At 45.4% G+C, this 18,745-nt stretch overlaps 1 protein-coding gene across 3 annotated transcripts; it reads right to left on the bottom strand.

The window, feature by feature from the left end:
* Positions 1–58: 58 nt before the first annotated feature.
* Positions 59–18,599, bottom strand: ppp3ccb (protein phosphatase 3, catalytic subunit, gamma isozyme, b). 3 transcript variants are annotated; one of them, XM_029125114.2, is made up of 13 exons: positions 18,005–18,599; positions 10,746–10,943; positions 10,538–10,662; positions 7,019–7,130; positions 6,547–6,692; positions 5,217–5,434; positions 5,033–5,127; positions 4,800–4,925; positions 4,580–4,657; positions 3,540–3,624; positions 3,235–3,332; positions 2,592–2,618; positions 59–2,040 (listed from the first exon to the last, which is right to left on the bottom strand). In XM_029125114.2, exons 1-13 carry the CDS (start codon positions 18,063–18,065, stop codon positions 1,883–1,885), a joined length of 1,527 nt encoding a protein of 508 aa, XP_028980947.1. In that variant the 5' UTR covers positions 18,066–18,599; the 3' UTR covers positions 59–1,882. The 3 variants fall into 3 exon arrangements, with proteins under 3 accessions (XP_028980947.1, XP_012992511.2, XP_028980948.1); XM_013137057.4 differs by having other exon boundaries at positions 59–2,049; XM_029125115.2 differs by lacking the exon at positions 2,592–2,618 and having other exon boundaries at positions 59–2,049.
* Positions 18,600–18,745: the final 146 nt, after the last annotated feature.

Here is an 18,745-nt window from a genome sequence, read left to right on the forward strand (position 1 = left end):
TGCATAATTAATATAAGAAAAGGTATCTTTGGGCATTCAACAAATTCCGGGAAGGTAATGAGTGTTTTTCAGTTTTTTATTGAATGGAGTGATACATCTACAGAAATCTGAGAGGCCTCGCAGTACAAGTACTTGACAAAAAATTTTTTTTTTTTCAATTCAGCTATTAAGAAAACCTTGACAAACAATCGCTGTACATTCTGTGAGATATGTTGAGGAGCTGGAACAGAAGTCAGAAACAAAACGAAGCCCGGTTCCCCTCCCGCCTCCTCACATACAGCTCCATGACACGTCAACACCATTCTCTATTAGCTCCCAACAACCCTAAATACCTCCACCAACAACCACCCCAAATACCTCCACCACCGAAAATACATCCACCTCCATCCAAACACCCACAATCTAAAAAGCCAATTGTCCACTCAGTCATCATCCACCTACACACATCCTTCTCTGGCAGTCACACAAGCAAACACCTTTCACTCCTACCTTTGTCTCTCACATACACTCACACTCTCACCCACACACACACACACCTCCCACACCATCTCTTTAACTCTCCCAACAGTAAATGACATCTCCAGAGAGAACGTCTCCCTACCTCACCCCTGCACCCCCCCACCCTCCCTCCCTGGGTATGAAGCCGAATTCTATACTTTTTCATAGAAATAAAAAATAAACAAACAAAAAAAGTCAAAATCACATTTAGAGAAGGGAACATTTATAATGTACATATATAATAGAAATGTCAATACTCAGCCACACAACCAATCATTGGCATTAGAAAGGATGGAGTTAATGAGAAGGAGGTTCCACATCATTTTTCTTCTTTTATTCAAGTGCTCTTGCTTGCTCTTTTTTGGGTGGGACACAGACATAGAGGTACTTTGAATCTTAGGTACCATGGCGCAGGTACTTTATATGTGACGTACCTCAGCCTCGGTACTTATCTTAAATGAGTGAAGACCATTTACAGAGTAAGTCTTCATTTGCCAAGCACACAAAGCAGTAACATAAAAAGGTGTTCTGAAATTTATCCCAAATATCAACTCAAAATTACAAAATGGATTTGCCTTTTATTTAATACGGCTGTGATGCCCAGCCTAGGGCCAGTCCACGTAGAAATGTACATTGTAGATTGAATCGTCACGTAGCATTTATAGAAATGTACACTGTAGATTGAATCATCATGTTTCATTTGTTCAGATCCACTTTTAAACTCTGTCTAGATGATGAAATAAATAAACATGTTTGATTCTCTGGAGGCAACATTATAAGGACCCATCCTAAAGCCTCTCACAGAGAGAAGAGGGAGGAAAGAGGAAAATAGACGAGACCAGCAAGAAGGACATAGGGGAAAGACGGGGAGAGAAGGAAAGAGAGGGTGAGAATAAGAGAGGGAAAGAAGGAAAGAAAGAGGGAGACAAGGAAAGAGGGAGAGAAGAGATGGAGAGAGAAGGAAAGAGGGAACGAAGAGGGAAAGAGAGGGGGGGAGATGGGCGGGCTTTCTAGGCCTGTGTGAATGAAGAGGGAAAGATGGGGGGGGGGGGGGGGATGGGCGGGCTTTCTAGGCCTGTGTGAATGAAGAGGGAAAGACAGGGGGGAGATGGGCGGGCTGTCTAGGCCTGTGTGAATGAAGAGGGAAAGACGGGGGGGGAGATGGGCGGGCTTTCTAGGCCTGTGTGAATGAAGAGGGAAAGACAGGGGGGGAGATGGGCGGGCTTTCTAGGCCTGTGTGAATGAAGAGGGAAAGACAGGGGGGGAGATGGGCGGGCTGTCTAGGCCTGTGTGAATGAAGAGGGAAAGACAGGGGGGGAGATGGGCGGGCTATCTAGGCCTGTGTGAATGAAGAGGGAAAGACGGGGGGGGATGGGCGGGCTGTCTAGGCCTGTGTGTTGGTTCCGTTCTTGTCCGGTGAGCCACTGGCTGTGAGGTTGTTGGGAGGGGGAGGAGCATCCTGGCGGGGCGGCATCCTCTCATTGACCCTGTCCAGACCGCGCGCTTCCTCAAAGGACTGGATCTTATGCTGCGGGTTGAACCCTTGGATGGCTGGCGGGGGGAGATGGGTACAGTTAAGATTCATAGCAGGGCTACGGACTGCACAGCCACAGAAGGGATGCTGGGTAAGGGATGTATGGGACAGAGTCAGGAAATATAAGGACAGTGTAACATGCTAATATTTAGTCTGACACATGCTAACTTAGTATATTCAACAGGGGTTTGGTAGTTAGCAGATCTGGTGGTTAAACGTTAAGACACTTACTTCAAAAACATCCAGGCAGCGTGAACAAACAGAGAGACGTCAACGTTTTGGCAACAGGCATAAACACTTGGACACTTTAAAAGGTCAACGGTTATTGTGTTAAGCTAAATTTACAGCTAGCATACAATCCTGTGTGCTATTCCCCGTGAACATGGGGCTTTTAGAGATCAATACTAATGACAGGGCCACAGCGCTGCCACACAAAGAACTGAACTTCAGCCTAAAATAAAGGTTACAGCAGGCATACGTACTACGTGTACATAACACTGTAGGGGGGGTGTGGGGGGGGGACAGGGACACAGAGAAAGATGAGAAATGACTTGCGTACCTCGTGCTTCCTCTGCCTCTACGGTGGCTGTGTAAGCGTGAGTAGTACAGCCATGCCCGAGACATACAGAGAGAGAGTGTTAACGTTACCAACGGAAACCAGACCGCTGAGGAAATCAACGCATTCAGAGAAGGTTAAACATCACCTACGGACAGCGGGTTACGTTGTCAATGCCGTCAGAGGTCATTCAACCCCCCCACCCCCACCCACATGACTGTGGGAGTGAAGGAATGTTCCGGGTTTGAGAGACCCGAGGAAGGTGCCGGCTGAAGGACAATGTGGATTAGGGTAGGGGGTGTGTCAGGAGGAGAGCGAGGAAGGGAAGAGTGTTCTGGGACGAAAGGTGTGGGTGTATAAATGTGTGTGGGTGTGTGTGTGTATGTGTGTGTGTGTGTGTGTGTGTGTATATATATATAAGGGGGAGTGTGTGTGTCAGACGCCACAGGGAGGGGCACAACAAGGCTCAGTCTGTTGGGTTGGAGTGCAGGCAAAGGAGGAAACATGATGCTATAGTTGTTCAGGTTGGTACGTGTGTCCGTCTGTCTGTCTGTCTGTCTGTGTGTCCGTCTGTCCGTGTGTGTGTGTGTCCGTCTGTCTGTCTATCTATCTGTCTGTGTGTGTGTGTGTGTGTGTATATACGTACCGCTCTCCAGGGTCTGTCTCCCTCCAGATAGAACTCCCATTGGCAAGGCCCCAGTAGGGGTCAGACCCTTCAGCTGCAACACACTCTCATTCTCCTCTCTGTCAACACACACACACACACACACACACACACACAGTTTCACATCCCAAAGTATGGCTGTTGCAACAGGGGCACTGCACAGACTGGACTCCAAGCTCCACATAAACACGGCCAAACAGAACCGGTATATGGGTCTTTTAAAATCAATACATTTCCAGGGACTTATTCCATCGATGAAGGTGTCCAACGCCCAACCAGACACGTACCTGAGCACAGAGAAGACACGGGCCATCTTCCCAATCGCTCTGATCTTATTCCTGATCACCTCCTTTCTCACAGCAGACGTCCCAGCTAGGAGAGGAGGAGACAGGGATAGAGAGATGAGAAAGAGAGAGGAGGAGAGAGGGATAGAGAGATGAGAAAGAGAAAGGAGGAGAGAGGGACAGACTGAGGCGTTGATGAAACCCTCCCTAAAAATTTCTTAAAATTTAGCGCATCAGGCCTCCAGACCAACTATTCTATGTAAGTGGCAACCCTTCCACCCAGCTGGGCAAGACACATTTTGAATTGATGGCGTTGGGCTGTACATTCAACACAGAACCTGAGTCCAAATGTCAATGAGGTTAGCTCCAGGACAACTAATGTGAATCAACCTCCTGTTTCACCGAGCCGGACGCCGTGAGGTGCGACCGTCCCTCCTCTCTCGGGTCTGGCGCCGCGACGTTCACGACAGCCGCTGGATAAACCGCACGTGAAAACCGTGTCCGTACCAGACGTATCAACACGTCGACTCGACACCGTCCTGGTGGTTCATTATTCGTGTGAAGCACGGGGAGCGGCAGGATGTTGTCAAAGCGTGGCCCGTTGCACACATTGGCCACGTGGGAGGGCGTGGCGCCCAGGTCGTATCTCGGGCACGCGGCGACTAGCTGTCGCTCTCCAACAGATTTAAAGTGAGCCGCGATATCGATCATGCCGCCACACGAGAGCGCAGCTAGAAAACATGCGCCCGCACACGCATGCACGTGCGCACCAGCTGATACTCACCAGGCGTGAAGTAACAATAGTGCTTTTGAGACACCATTTTGTGACTCAACACTATAACTGAATGTTTCAACAGCAGCTGTTCGCTCCAGTCTTCTGATTGGTTTTGGGGCGTCACCTCTGTGAGGAACTACACTGCAGACCAGTCAGAAACAACCTCACATCCTTCAGTGTTTCAGTTCCTCTATGAGGAAACCTGGCTGCCGTATCAGCCTTCTTCATCAGTCACACAAACTCAAGTGCTCGCGTTTGTGTGTCTTACCCTCGCAGGTGTCATCCCCTTCGGACATGAGCTCATCGTCAGAGCAGATGTTGAGCACATTAACCAGCATCTCGGTCACTGCGGGAACACAAAGACACGGTCAGAACACGTCCAAGCCTCCGTTTTGCAAAAGGAACCCCAAGCCCAAAGTCATTAAAGACTCATCATCATACAAACACAGCATTATCTTACACACACACACACACACACACACACACACCTTTCTCGCCCACGAAGGGCAGGGACCAGGTGAAGACGTCCATGAAGTTGGGCAGCCAGTAGGGGTGGGGGGAGCAGTTGAACTGACGGATGTTCATCACGTTGTTCTCGTACTTGAGCACCGCCGCTGAGGATGGAAAACATACATTATCCATTAACTGGCCCGTGTTGCCATGGTTTCCAGCCCGTCGTCGGGGGCCGTGGGACGAGGGGGGACCTTGGCCGTTCATTCACCTTTGTTGTTGTACACGTCCAGGTAATTTGGAGCGGAGAAGATCGTGATCAGAGACGGAAACCCTGTCGTCTGGCTTTTCCTGTACATTCTATACCTGGAACACACATTACACAGAGCAAGGTTTATGTCGCTATTGCTGTTCACCATTATCATAATGCGACAGCTGTTAACGCTACTACTTACCCAGCATCCTGTGCTTCGTGGGCTCTTATTACCGACAACAGGTTATTGTTCATCAGAAAGTCACATACTGCTGGGTAGCTGTAGAAGTAGGAGCACCCTCTGACCGAGTTATGAGCGAAGTGTTCCTGGGACTTCTCCGAGCCGTAGTCCTCTCCAGGGTCCGACCACAGCAGGTCACACATGGGCCCGAAGGCAGGCGGCTCCTTAAACCGGTCCAGCTGCTCAACAAGTCCAACACAGTTCATGTAAAGGGTTAATCCGGTCAAAGAACGGCAGGACCGTTCATAGCAGTGTCAATAACTGTCGGAAAACCAGTTGGAAATATTACGATCCAGTCTGTGATTTTAGGCCGCCGAATGTAAAAGCAGCGTTGCCGAGCCAAAAACACTTAACTGAAAAATGGGTACAGTATACTTAAAACCACTGGGTACAGTATCCTTAAAACCCCTGGGTGCAGTATCCTTAAAACCCCTGGGTGCAGTATCCTTAAAACCCCTGGGTGCAGTATCCTTAAAACCCCTGGGTGCAGTATCCTTAAAACCCCTGGGTACAGTATCCTTAAAACCTCTGGGTACAGTATCCTTAAAACCCCTGGGTACAGTATCCTTAAAACCCCTGGGTACAGCATCCTTAAAACCCCTGGGTACAGCATCCTTAAAACCCCTGGGTACAGCATCCTTAAAACCCCTGGGTACAGCATCCTTAAAACCCCTGGGTACAGCATCCTTAAAACCCCTGGGTACAGCATCATTAAAACCCCTGGGTACAGCATCCTTAAAACCCCTGGGTACAGCATCATTAAAACCCCTGGGTACAGCATCATTAAAACCCCTGGGTACAGCATCATTAAAACCCCTGGGTACAGCATCATTAAAACCCCTGGGTACAGTATCATTAAAACCCCTGGGTACAGCATCATTAAAACCCCTGGGTACAGCATCATTAAAACCCCTGGGTACAGTATCATTAAAACCCCTGGGTACAGTATCATTAAAACCCCTGGGTACAGTATCATTAAAACCCCTGGGTACAGCATCATTAAAACCCCTGGGTACAGCATCATTAAAACCCCTGGGTACAGTATCATTAAAACCCCTGGGTACAGTATCATTAAAACCCCTGGGTACAGTATCATTAAAACCCCTGGGTACAGTATCATTAAAACCCCTGGCTTTCAAACTGGAATTTCATGAGCTTACTGAGGTACGGTGGATTCTATACTACACATAGATAAACCACAGTAGACATCAAGACCATAATGGGTAGGAACAGCTTATACTGTGCCAAAGTCCCTGGTAACACAAAGCAGGTTACAGGGCAGGAGTTGTACCTTCCGTATATCATCCAGGCAGGTGATTTCAGGGCTCAGGCCTCCATGGACACACAGGAACTGCTGGTTTAGGAGGGCCGCCAAGGGGAGGCAGTCAAACGCCTCCATACATGCATCATATACACGCTCGGAGTACTTTATCTTACCTGCAACGCCACAAAATGGACATCATTACACACACAAATACACACACACACACACACAGGCCCCGCCCCACACACACACACACACACACACAAACACAGGCCCCACCACACACCCACACACAGGCCCCGCCCCACCACACACACACGCCCCACCACACACACACGCCCCACCACACACACACGCCCCACCACACACACACGCCCCACCACACACACACACGCCCCACCACACACACACGCCCCACCACACACACACACACGCCCCACCACACACACACACACGCCCCACCACACACACACACAGTGAATACACAGGGACCACTCACACTCCTGTTTAAAGGTGAAGTACTCTGTGAGATGTCGGCACTCGTGGTTTCCTCTGAGTAGGAACAGAGTGGTTGGGTGATTGATCTTCAGAGTCCACAGGAACAATACACACTGGAGATAAAGAAAAGCGAGAGAGAGAGTGTGTGTGTGTGTGTGTGTGTGTGTGTGTGTGTGTGTGGGTGAGAGAGAGTGTGAGAGAGAATGATGCTAAAGTTAGCAATCATTCTTATCATTAGGCTAATTGCTAATGTGACCAATGATTTATTTCAGATTTATTCATTTAACATTTTGCAAGATTACATTTCTAGAGATGACACATTACATTTTCAAAAGTGTCCACATGGAAACTGAAATGATTCTGAGCATGACGCTAAGTTTCTTACATTAAGGTGCCTTTCACCACACGTCATTGCTTCAGTTTCACGCATTTTAAATTGTCCTCCGCCTGCGTAAAATTCACATTTCGGTTTAAATCCAGCCATTACTGTAATTCTCTCTGTTGCGTATTCAAGTGCAAAGCAAACACTCAACCATGTGCACCAAGCACTTTGTTTAAAAAAATCAACAAGGGAGAGGCCAATAAAAAGATATAAATGCCTTTTAGCATTGGTCAAGGCAATCATAAAAAAGTGAAAGAGGTGAATGGCCCCACCAAGGCACTGACAAGATCTGTCCACCTTCCAACCTGGATGACAGAGGAAGTGGGAGAATGATCAGAGAGGACCAAGGCCCAGAGACAACTTAGACAGAACTACATGCCAAAAGTGTGAATGTGAAAAACAAGAACCAAAACGCCCCAGATATCTGCTACGTATTCTAATAATACTACATACTACTTATATAGCACTTTTCAATTACCCAAAGTCACTTTGCAAATAAGGCCAAAAAGCAAACAACAAAAAGTAGCAGGGCTGCAAGAAGGAAGCCATTCTTGAAGAAAGCCCACCTTGAATCTCCTTCAAAGTATGAAAGAACACCAAAAACAAACAGGAGATCCTGGAGTTGTAGCTAAAGGGTCTGGCAAAACTAAAGTGGAATGTTTTAGCCCCAATGCAGACGTTACGTTTGCAGAGCGTTATGTTTGACAGAGCAGAAAGTGGGCAGCAATGGTGTAGGAGTGAGTTTCATACTGGGGGGACATTATTATTATTGTGTGTGTGTGTGGGGGGGGTTCTTATTATTGTTCTTATTAATGTATTTATTATTGTGTGAACTTCACCTTTCAACATAACGATGACCTGAAGAACTCAGGTTTTGCGACAGTGGAGTGGCTAAAGTTAAATGTCCTTGAGTGGCCCAGTCGGGGGCCCCATTCAAAATTGCTGACTATAAATGTAAACGCTGGCTGAACAGATATAGACATTTTATGCTTCATTATACAGGAAGTGGTGAAAGAATGGTGTGAGTTTCAGCTGAAAGAGTAGTAGGTAAGATTCAAACCCACATGACATGTAAGGCCTTCCATCTCTCAACCCCCCCAGTCCACAATGAAACAGACAATGTGGCAGGGACATCAAATCATACCAATATCACAACACGCTGGCTGAATTCCAGCTTCCTCAGAATATTTTTGTGGGACACTAAACCCAAGTGTTGGCCAGGGTACTGTGTGTTTGTTTGTGGGGGAGGGCAGTGTGCTTAGTGTCTATTTAAAGACATGCTCCAAAGCCCGGCGACTCAAGGCCGAGTCACAGGCTACTCTAAATGTCAGCTGAAACAGCAGACGCAGGAACACACCCCCACACACCAGCAGGCACACACACCTGGAGAAGGTTTCTGAAGCTGACCAGACAGCCTTGCCAGCAAGGCCAAATGTGCAGACGGATGGGGGTTTCCCCAACCCTCTCGTCTGGCACCCCTGGACGTTTCTCATCTGATTCAATTAGTCACCGGCTGGTGCGGTTACTAATTAAATCAGGTGCGCCGTTTTAGGGTTAAAACTGGAATTTGAAATTCACAGGAGGCCGAGAAGAGATGGTTGGGGAAACCCTGAAAAAGACATGCGAACAGAGTCCAGGTTTCATAATACGGCAATTGCATGTGTTTCATTTTTACTTTCAAAATCACTTTGGAGGATCTGGTTAGAATGAGAATAAGTTAACAGCAGCTGGATTGATTTCATGATATTCAACATCTCATGATATTCTACCAATAGGCAAATTATATTTTGTATTTAAAGACAAGGTATAATGATTTTCCAAATGTTCTTCATTTCCACAGTATAAAACATCAGAATAAAAAACAAAGAAAATCATCACCTATCATCACTAAACTTCTGGATGCAACTATTAGTGCAAATGAATACTGTAAAACTTTGTAACGGCGGTCACTGCAAGTAACTAATGACTGTTTGCAGAACAGGCCGTTGTGTACACAGCACGTGGAAGACGATCGGGTAATTACAACGCAAACATGTGTGCGTGCGTTTGTGTGTGTGAAATTAGTGTGTGGTTGTAGTTTAAATAAATCAGTTATTAGACTGTGTGCCTAATAAATCAAAGCACAATAAGAAACCGTTTCTAAACCAGTGGCGCGTGCGGCTCATAACAGTGGTGGACATCTCCAGGCCACCAGACATCCAGCTCCACCTGAACTCTGCAACATACAGTGGAGTGTGTCCAGCTCTGAACCTCTAACTGAACAGATAAGAGCACTCCTCAGAACCTGGTGAAGTGGACTCAATCACCAGGACCCCCCACAGCACACACGCAATAATGATAAACTGCAAAAGAAAAAAAGACTACATTTCAGTAGTTAACGCCATGCTAACCCGGTTTGTTCGCAGCACACACAAGAGTAGGCAAAACATTCACACGATATTTTGGAACACAGCAAAGAACTGCACCAACTCCTGAATAAAGAAAGTGGGCCAGGTAGAAGCAGCTGTAAAAACCACTGGTCTATTTAGTTCTGCAGGGCCAAGCATACCAGCACTCATAAAACCAGAAGTGGTTTCACCCTCTCGCCATTCAGGGGCTCTCACCCCTCCAGCATCCCTTCCCACGCTAATTTATAGCTGCTACCTTTTCAAGCCACCCCTTTTCTAAAGAATAAATATTTTAATCTCCGTCCATTAAACTGCATGAACGGTGCACATTGAGACTGTTCTTTTTCCCCTCACGAGTTGCATTCTGGAACATTCTGGAACATTCTGGAACGCCTGCTGCTGTCTGCCCACCACAGTGCTTAACATGGGGGTCTTGACAAACACATCCTAAACCCAAACCTGTCCTTGTGCCTCACCGGAACACATCACAGCTTGTTTTAACACTAACCTGGCATGCCTGATTCCGCCAGCCAAAGGCCAGATAACATGACTAATCAGATTCAACGAAAAACTAGATGCCTGGGGACACCCGGGGAGAGGTTCTGGAAACCCTGTTTGAAGCCAAACATTCTGATCTCATCTATCAGCCTTATTCACGGGCAGGCCGCACGGCTCCGCCACACTTTTTCTGCCAGACCTCTCTGCGGGTGGGAGTGAGTCTGCTCGCTGCAGTTCGGTCCGTTACACTGACCTCGATGCTGAAGTAGCCCCGGTCCACGTAGTCCCCCAGGAAGAGGTACCGGGTGCTGCTGGGGGAGCCGCCCACCTCGAACAGCTTCATCAGGTCAAAGAACTGGCCGTGGACGTCCCCACACACTGCAACCCACATGCAGACACGGGCCGCGTTAGATGTCTGTCCATCAGAGGGGGTCGGCGAGGGGACTTGTGTCAGGGGTTACCTGTAATAGGCGCTTCGACCTCCAGCATGCACTTCTCCTGCCGTAGGATGTTGGCTCCATCGGTGATAATGCGCAGGGCGGCTTCCTCCTCCAGACGGCCCTCCTTAACTAGATGGCTCTTCAGGGCTTCAACACTGGGCTTCCCGTCTACGTACAGGTCCTTCACCGTCAGCCTGGAGCCGGGCGGGTAGGGGACCGCTACAACACAAAACCACAGTTAACACCCACGCACACAGCCTACAAAACTCTATTGGTTCATTATAACCCGGGAGCACACCCTTCTAAATGGGTCTATTGGTCCATTAAAAACAGGACACACCTCCTGGAGGTATCTACTTGCTGATTAAATCTTGGGACACACCTACTAATGTCTCTACTGGTCCATTAAACACCGGGACACACCTACTAATGTCTCTACTGGTCCATTAAACACCAGGACACACCCTCTAATGCATCTATTGGTGTCCTGAGCCAGGACACACCCTCTAATGCATCTATTGGTGTACTGAGCCAGGACACACCCGCTAATGCATCTATTGGTGTACTGTGCCAGGACACACCCGCTAATGCATCTATTGGTGTACTGTGCCAGGACACACCCGCTAATGCATCTATTGGTGTACTGTGCCAGGACACACCCGCTAATGCATCTATTGGTGTACTGTGCCAGGACACACCCGCTAATGCATCTATTGGTGTACTGTGCCAGGACACACCCGCTAATGCATCTATTGGTGTACTGTGCCAGGACACACCCGCTAATGCATCTATTGGTGTACTGTGCCAGGACACACCCGCTAATGTATCTATTGGTGTACTGTGCCAGGACACACCCGCTAATGTATCTATTGGTGTACTGTGCCAGGACACACCCGCTAATGTATCTATTGGTGTACTGTGCCAGGACACACCCTCTGGAGACCTCAGGGGGCCCATCGTTTCACATGAAGAGTTGTTGGCTCTAGAGGAAGACACAGAGTGTGTGTGAGTGTGTTGCCTGGCTGAGCGACAGGGTAAAAATAGTGTAATATTTACATGTGGACTGGTTGAATTTGACTGGCAAATAACCAACTACAGTGCCCTCCACAGTCATATATAACTTGTGGCAAGTTATTGAGAAGGGGAAAAAAATCCTTTGAACAATTTCACCTCCATTAAAAGTTAGTTTGCTCATATTGACCGTGAAATAAAGCTGATAAACAACGACTTCTTTTTCCATAGCCGTTCCATTTGATAATCTACTGTAAGCCTCGGTAGGACTGACAGGTGTTAATAAATCTCAGCCAGAAGAATAGTCTACCACTCAAAGACGTAAAACAGTTTATCCTAGCTCGAGTTGGCGCAGCCCAGTCTGACTGTAAGCCAGTAGTACATCGTCATCTCTGAAAAGTCCCACCCACGTCACATGCTGATTGGATGGCCCGTAGCCCGATGACGTCTTAGCCACCGAAACTTTGCAATGCCAGCGCCTCTGTAGTTACAGTAGCATGCTTGCATAGAGATGGTTGATAAGCAGTTTTAAAAGCCCATTCTAGTGGTAACATTTGCACAAGATTTTTTTTAAACAAGTCAGGTGAGTAAGCAGTCAACCATTCGCTAATAACACAAGCCCTTTGTTCCTCTAGCCAGCTAGCATCAGGGCTAGCGCCCAAGTATCCAAGAATGGGGGACTGAAATGGAGTTTGCTACTCCCCCACGTCAAGTTAGCTTACTTGGAATTGGAGACCAAGTCCCTGCAGTGGCCTGTATATTCTAAAGAAATACTGCTCTACTACTCCCCCAAACAAACTATCCCACCAAAGACCTAAACAAGGGGCCTATCTGTGTGTGTCCAAAAGATAGTCTGTTAGACAAAACATTTAACAACTAAAACATTTTGTACGTTTGAACACACACACACACACACACACACACACACACACACACACACACACACACACACACACACACACACACACACACACACACACACACACACACACACACACACACACACACACACACACACACACACACACACACACACACACACACACACACACACTACTGTCCAGCTCTGAGCTCCTGTTCATGACAGAGCCCACGGCAGAGCTCCTGTTCATGACAGAGCCCATGGCAGAGCTCCTGTTCATGACAGAGCCCACGGCAGAGCTCCGCGACAGGGTCCGTATCCACACATGTATAAAGGCAGTGTCATTACACAGGCAGAGCGTTGCAGCTGGCTGGCCAGATCAGGTTACCATCGGTAACTAAGCCAAAAGGTCAAAACGTCAAACTTCACCAAGCATTGACAACCACAAACATACAGAGGCAAGTGCACACGCAAAATGTATTCTATTGTAATACCAATTTATCATCTCCATGCATTTTTTAATTCAGGACGGAAAATGTGTAAGGATAAAGATAAATGGAAAGTACCGTTAAAAACATGAATGTGATAAGAATAAATAGGATACATTTATAACATTAAAATTATAAGGATGAATAGAAGGACACGTTTATAACAAACATGATAGGGATGAATAGGATATGTACAGCACAAATGATTTAACTAACCTTTACGTTAATATTAATTTGATGGCCATCAATTCTCCCATTAACCATACAAGAAAACTTCCCATTTATGCTGTAGGCCAATTATCACAAAGAACTATTTCACCAAAATACCTGACTGAGTTCCTAAGAGAAGAACAAACCCATTTATTTCAGTGCATTACACTGGCATTTTCAGACAGGTTTCAACCTGCATGTCCCTCCAAAACCTGGTTGACTCCATTCGAAGGAAAACATTTCATAATTCTCCCAACTACTTTAGAGTTGATACATCTATATTTTGGAGTTTTATTTAAACAGATTAAATAGGAAACTGTATGAATATGGGCAGTTAGAGAAGGTGATCAAGAACAAAAATGTCAGTCAATTTTCTTTCATGGTTTTTGAAAAGAGTTTACAGACCTTGTTCAATCACGCTCAACTGTCCAGGTTTTAATTATGAAAATCAGATGATAATGATGAAGAAACCCAGACCAACAAACGGAAGTGTCTGGAGTTTCCTACAATGCTGCGAAGACAAGGTCTGACTGGGGCAGGCAACATGACAACTGTTAAAATGATTATCCTGAAACTGAAAAAGTGATGGCAACTTTCAAGGTTTTGTACAGTCTATAATTGGTTTGTACCTCCATTGCCAGCATCCTTCTTCAGTTGTTTGAGATCTGTAACCATTGTCTCACAGCTTCAGAAGCACTTCTGTGCTTGTTCTGAGATGCATTCAGACTTTCATAGAAGCAATTGATGTGTTTTAAGTGTATTTTACAAAAGAAAATCCCACCAAAAAAATAGGCTTTAGTAGGCAGTCTTATTTGCCTATTATACAACATTGTAAGAAAACTATTTTATGTGTTTAGTATTTACATCTACATTAAACTGTAGAAGATAGATATATGGAGAAATATACACACACAAGCCACCACATTAGCCACATATCTAGCATCGAGGAGAAGACCCTTATGCATCCAGAATTGTTCATGGCATGGATTCTAGAAGGTGCTGGAAAAATTCCTTAGGGATTTGCTGACATGCTGACTTGATAGTACCACGCAGTCCCAGTGGATTTGCCAGCCACACATTCATGCTGCAAACATCCTGTTCCATGCCATCCAAAATGTGCTTTAACGGATGAGATCTGGGGCCATTGGATGAGATCTGGGGCTATTGGAGTAGCGAACTGAGGTCCCTGTCATGTTTATGGAAGCATCTTGAGATGACGCGTCCTTTGTGAAATGGCACATTGCCCTGCTGGAAGGATCCCTTTGAAAACAGATGGACTGACCATAAAAGGACGGACATGGTCAGCCACAATGCTTAGGTGTGCTGTGGCATTCACATGATGCTCAATTGGTATTAAGGGACCTAAACATTTCTCAACACTGTTGCACCACCAGCCTGTCCCTTTGACACAAGGCAGGATAGATCCACGGATTCATGAATTTAAGTCAAACTCTGACCCCACAATCTGCATGCCCCAGCAGAGATCTAGATTTATCAGACCAGGCTATATTTTTCCAATCTAAAATCGTCCAGTTTTGGTGATGAAGTGTCCCCTGTAACATCATCTTCTTGCTGACAGGAGTGGAACCTGGTATGGTGTTCTGCTGCTGCAGCCCATCCACTTCAAGGTTCGATGCGTTGTACACCACTGTTGCAAAGGGTGGTTATTAGAGAATGTGACCAATCTGGCCATTCTCTTCAGAACGTACTCATTAACAAGGTGTTTCCCCCCACAGAACTACTGCTCACTGGATGTGAGTATGGAACCAATATCTATAAACTTCAGAGACTTGTGTGCATGGAAATGTCAGGAGGTCAGGTGTTTCAGATGCTAGACCCACCACAACTGGCACCAACAATTACATCACTGTCAAACATGCTCAGACAATGCATCTATCCCATTCTAATGCTGGGTGGGACAACAGCTAAACGTCTTGACCATGCTTGCATGCTTTGTTGACTTACAGTAACGTGATTCACTGGGAGGCTATTTGCATTAACATCATAATGTCTATTCAGACTGTCTTATCTTAAACTGTTGTATGTTCAGGCAAGCCTTTTCATTAAAATGGGAATTAAGATAACTCAGACATTTGTAACGATTTTTAGACTTACGAAAATCCATTAAATGTCTTTATTTCCACAACATGCCACCTAAAGGTTTAATCTATATTTCCATTCTGTGAAAAACAATTAGCATTTTTTGCATGCAAATGTTACATCCGTAACACTGATATCAATCATGTACACAACTAAGCAAGCTGGCTAGATCATCGAGACCCAAAAGCAGTAATCTACATTTAAACAACAACTAATCCTTTAATTACATTTTTGCTGGAGCTTGGTGGTAGTTAAACTACATTCGAATCCAGACAGTATGTTGGTAGTTGATAACTTTTTTGCAATGTAGTGCTGTAGAACTCTAAACTACTTATTTTAAGCCAGGAGAAAAAGATAGCTGAATAAAGGGCTAAACTGCATATTCTGGTATAATTCAAGTGATCGACTGAATACCTTTTTTTAAAGTAAATTCAGTAAAATAGCTTAGCCAACCCAATTATATTTACATGCTTTACAAATGTTTTTAAAACAGCTAAGTAGTGTGTATAATGTGTAATTACAAGTGTACTACAGCAGGTTTTAGTACACCATCACATACAAGAAATATGTCAATTATTAACACACATTCTAGCAAGAAAAGGTTCTGGAGGGTTCTTCACACTGAAACTGTGGATGAAACTGTACTTCCAAGAAGCCCTTCTTAAATGGTTCCTCAAATGATTCTTTGAAGAATGTTTCTAGGCAGATTTTTGAGCAGTAGGCTGTTAGTTTCAGTAACAAATATCAACAGCTCTTTACAATACCCTTTGACATTGTTCTATGACAAACTTATAGACATCTTCCCATGGTTTCAAAGTAAAGTATACTCCAAGAACCTGTTATTTTTAGCGTGTAAGATACAACAATATAAAGTATCAGGTAACTGAGGTAGGACATGGGGCAGCATCTCACCACAACCACAGCCAGGAAGGCCAGTGCTAGAGTAATGTTTATGTATGAGTGTGCGTGAGCCTAACGCTATCTGTAGGATAAAGGCCAGCCTGGCTGCATCTGAATGCAAGTGAAGTTACCTCAACCTAACAAGATGTCTGTATTTCCACTTCCTGCATGAGCTGGAAAACAGGGGAGTGGTCGATAATATATCCAATGGTTTGTAGGCGAGTGGGAGTGTGCCTCCACTCCCAGACAACTGTCGTTCATCAAGAGTGTTTTGCGTATACATTCCGCGTTTTACAAGTCTACCATACCAACTTTGAATACGATTTTGAGAGGAGACAACGCTATGTTTTTAATAATCAAAATGTATAACCTTATTTATAAATGTTTACTTTTTCAGCCATGTTACACTTTACTGGACATGAGTGATGAATTAGATAGTGAGATTTTGCTAAAAGAGCAGTAAGTCAGATTCAAACCCCCACCACAGCAGAACTGACACCCCAGAGGCAGCCAACTAGACTGCAGGATCCCACTTGGACATTGGCACAAATCATTTCACTAACTTATTACCTAACTCGTTAAAATAAGAATACTCCCTATGAACAAATTGAAAAAAAGCACATTTTGGTCCATGTTCTCTCCACCTCTCTGTGATTACCTTTTTTTTTTTGTATTTAGGCCAGAGAGCAGGCAGGAGGTGAGAGTTAATTTAGAAAAGGAATCTCTCTTTCTTTGGGACCACAATGAATGACAAAAAGGCAGACGTTATAACAGTTCATGGAGATCCTCTGTCCACTATTCAGATTTACAAATTAACACCCCATGTCAAGTGTAGTTCTTAGGGTTCAGGCTACACTCTCTGCTACCATCCATAAATACCTGCTGTTAGAACTGAGAAAGAGCAGTAGCGGAATGGGCCTGCAATCTGCATGCTGTACCATTCACGTCAACAATTTTCAAATGGAAGCCAATTTTTCTAAACCAAATATTGCTATTTGTAAGCATTTCTTTTTCTAATAGGCTGTAAATCAAAAGACCAGCTCCTTGGCACTCGATCCACTAGCAGTTTTTCAGCATATGCAGCGGGAACTATGGGTGGGTGTAGGTGTGCGTGCGTGTAGCTCTCAGTATAGCGCGCACTCTTTCTCTCGCTGCCTCCCACAATACACACTTAATTGGTCTGCCGAACCAGAAACACATCTAGCAGAAAGATAAGCGACACTTGAGAACATATTAATGGGTATTTCAGTTCTGTCAAAATGAAAAAATAAACTATGTATAGTTGAAGGCTAAAAATGCTTACTACTGAATTTGCAAATTCCAGATACTGATGGCAAAGATCTACGTTATTTGGTCTCACATATTTACTAGCTAGCTATTACAATTTGACATTCTATCATGCAACGTCCTACACAATGTACTAGAACTGTACTGCTGTACAGAAAGAGGCAAACAAACCAGCAAAGGAAGCTAATTAATAAACATCTCGTAGTATCATAATTGCTCCAATCAAGCCAAAAACTGCATCTGAATGATATACAGTACAGTAGTTGGTAGTCACGATTCATCTTTTCTCTGGTGCATCTTCAGCCTAGCTAACTACCTATGCTAGATAGCACGTTAGCTTGATTGCAAGTTAGCTCTATACATCGTGTAGCTAGCTATCTTGTTGCAAACACTTTCTGAATAATATAAATAACAGTGCATACCTTTAATGGGCCGCTCGGTGGTGGACAATTTAGTTGGCATTTGGTCTTTCGTCACCGACATCGCGGCGTTTCTGCCCCAGCAGGAAACGGCTAGCTAATGGTGTGAACTCCTCGGCGTAGCTAGCCGTGCTAGCTAGCTAACTCCAACAGCACCTCTGGATCCGTAGTAGCCTTCCTCTCCGGCAGCAGACTAGCAGACGGGGGCAGTGCAGATCAACTAGGGCTAGCAGGAGAGTAATTTAGCTGGCTAGAATACGGTGGGGGGAGGGAATAGGGAAGATCGCTTTAATTACTAAATTAAAGCTTTTTTTCTGCCTAGTCTTTCTGCCCTGCGCTGCGGAGGTAGCAAGCCAGCTGCTGTCAATTTCTGTCAGATGAATCGACCGCTCCGGTTCAGGAAACGATTTCCAACCAAACTCACTGTCAGCCACTAAGATGAGTTTTACGCACCACGCCTCAGTTCATCTCTTAATTTCATCTGTTTGTTCTTGGCTGTACCACATCTGGTTCAGGCCTCTAAGGTTTGGGTTTTAGTCGTGATAAAATGTATCGTCCAGACTGCTGTCGGATTACTGTAATCCACCACAAACGGATTTCCTACAACATGGCTGTGTGTGTTTAACGCATGGCGTTGTGGGTAGTGTAGTATTATTGTCGTGCCCTGTCACACCTATTGGGTGCGCCTTGTGGGCACACCTTGTGGAACACACCTGTCAGTTTAGACCACACACAAAATATACA

This window comes from Esox lucius, chromosome 14, assembly GCF_011004845.1.
Source record: "Esox lucius isolate fEsoLuc1 chromosome 14, fEsoLuc1.pri, whole genome shotgun sequence".
NCBI lineage: Eukaryota > Metazoa > Chordata > Actinopteri > Esociformes > Esocidae > Esox > Esox lucius.

Coding starts and splice junctions, on each gene's coding strand:
- ppp3ccb (XM_013137057.4), bottom strand. CDS start 18,065: ATGTCGGTGACGAAAGACCAAATGCCAACTAAATTGTCCACCACCGAG. Junction 10,663..10,745: donor GGTCGAAGCGCCTATTACAG/GTAACCCCTGAC, acceptor TGTGGGTTGCAG/TGTGTGGGGACGTCCACGGC. Junction 7,131..10,537: donor GGGGCTACTTCAGCATCGAG/GTCAGTGTAACG, acceptor CTTTATCTCCAG/TGTGTATTGTTCCTGTGGAC.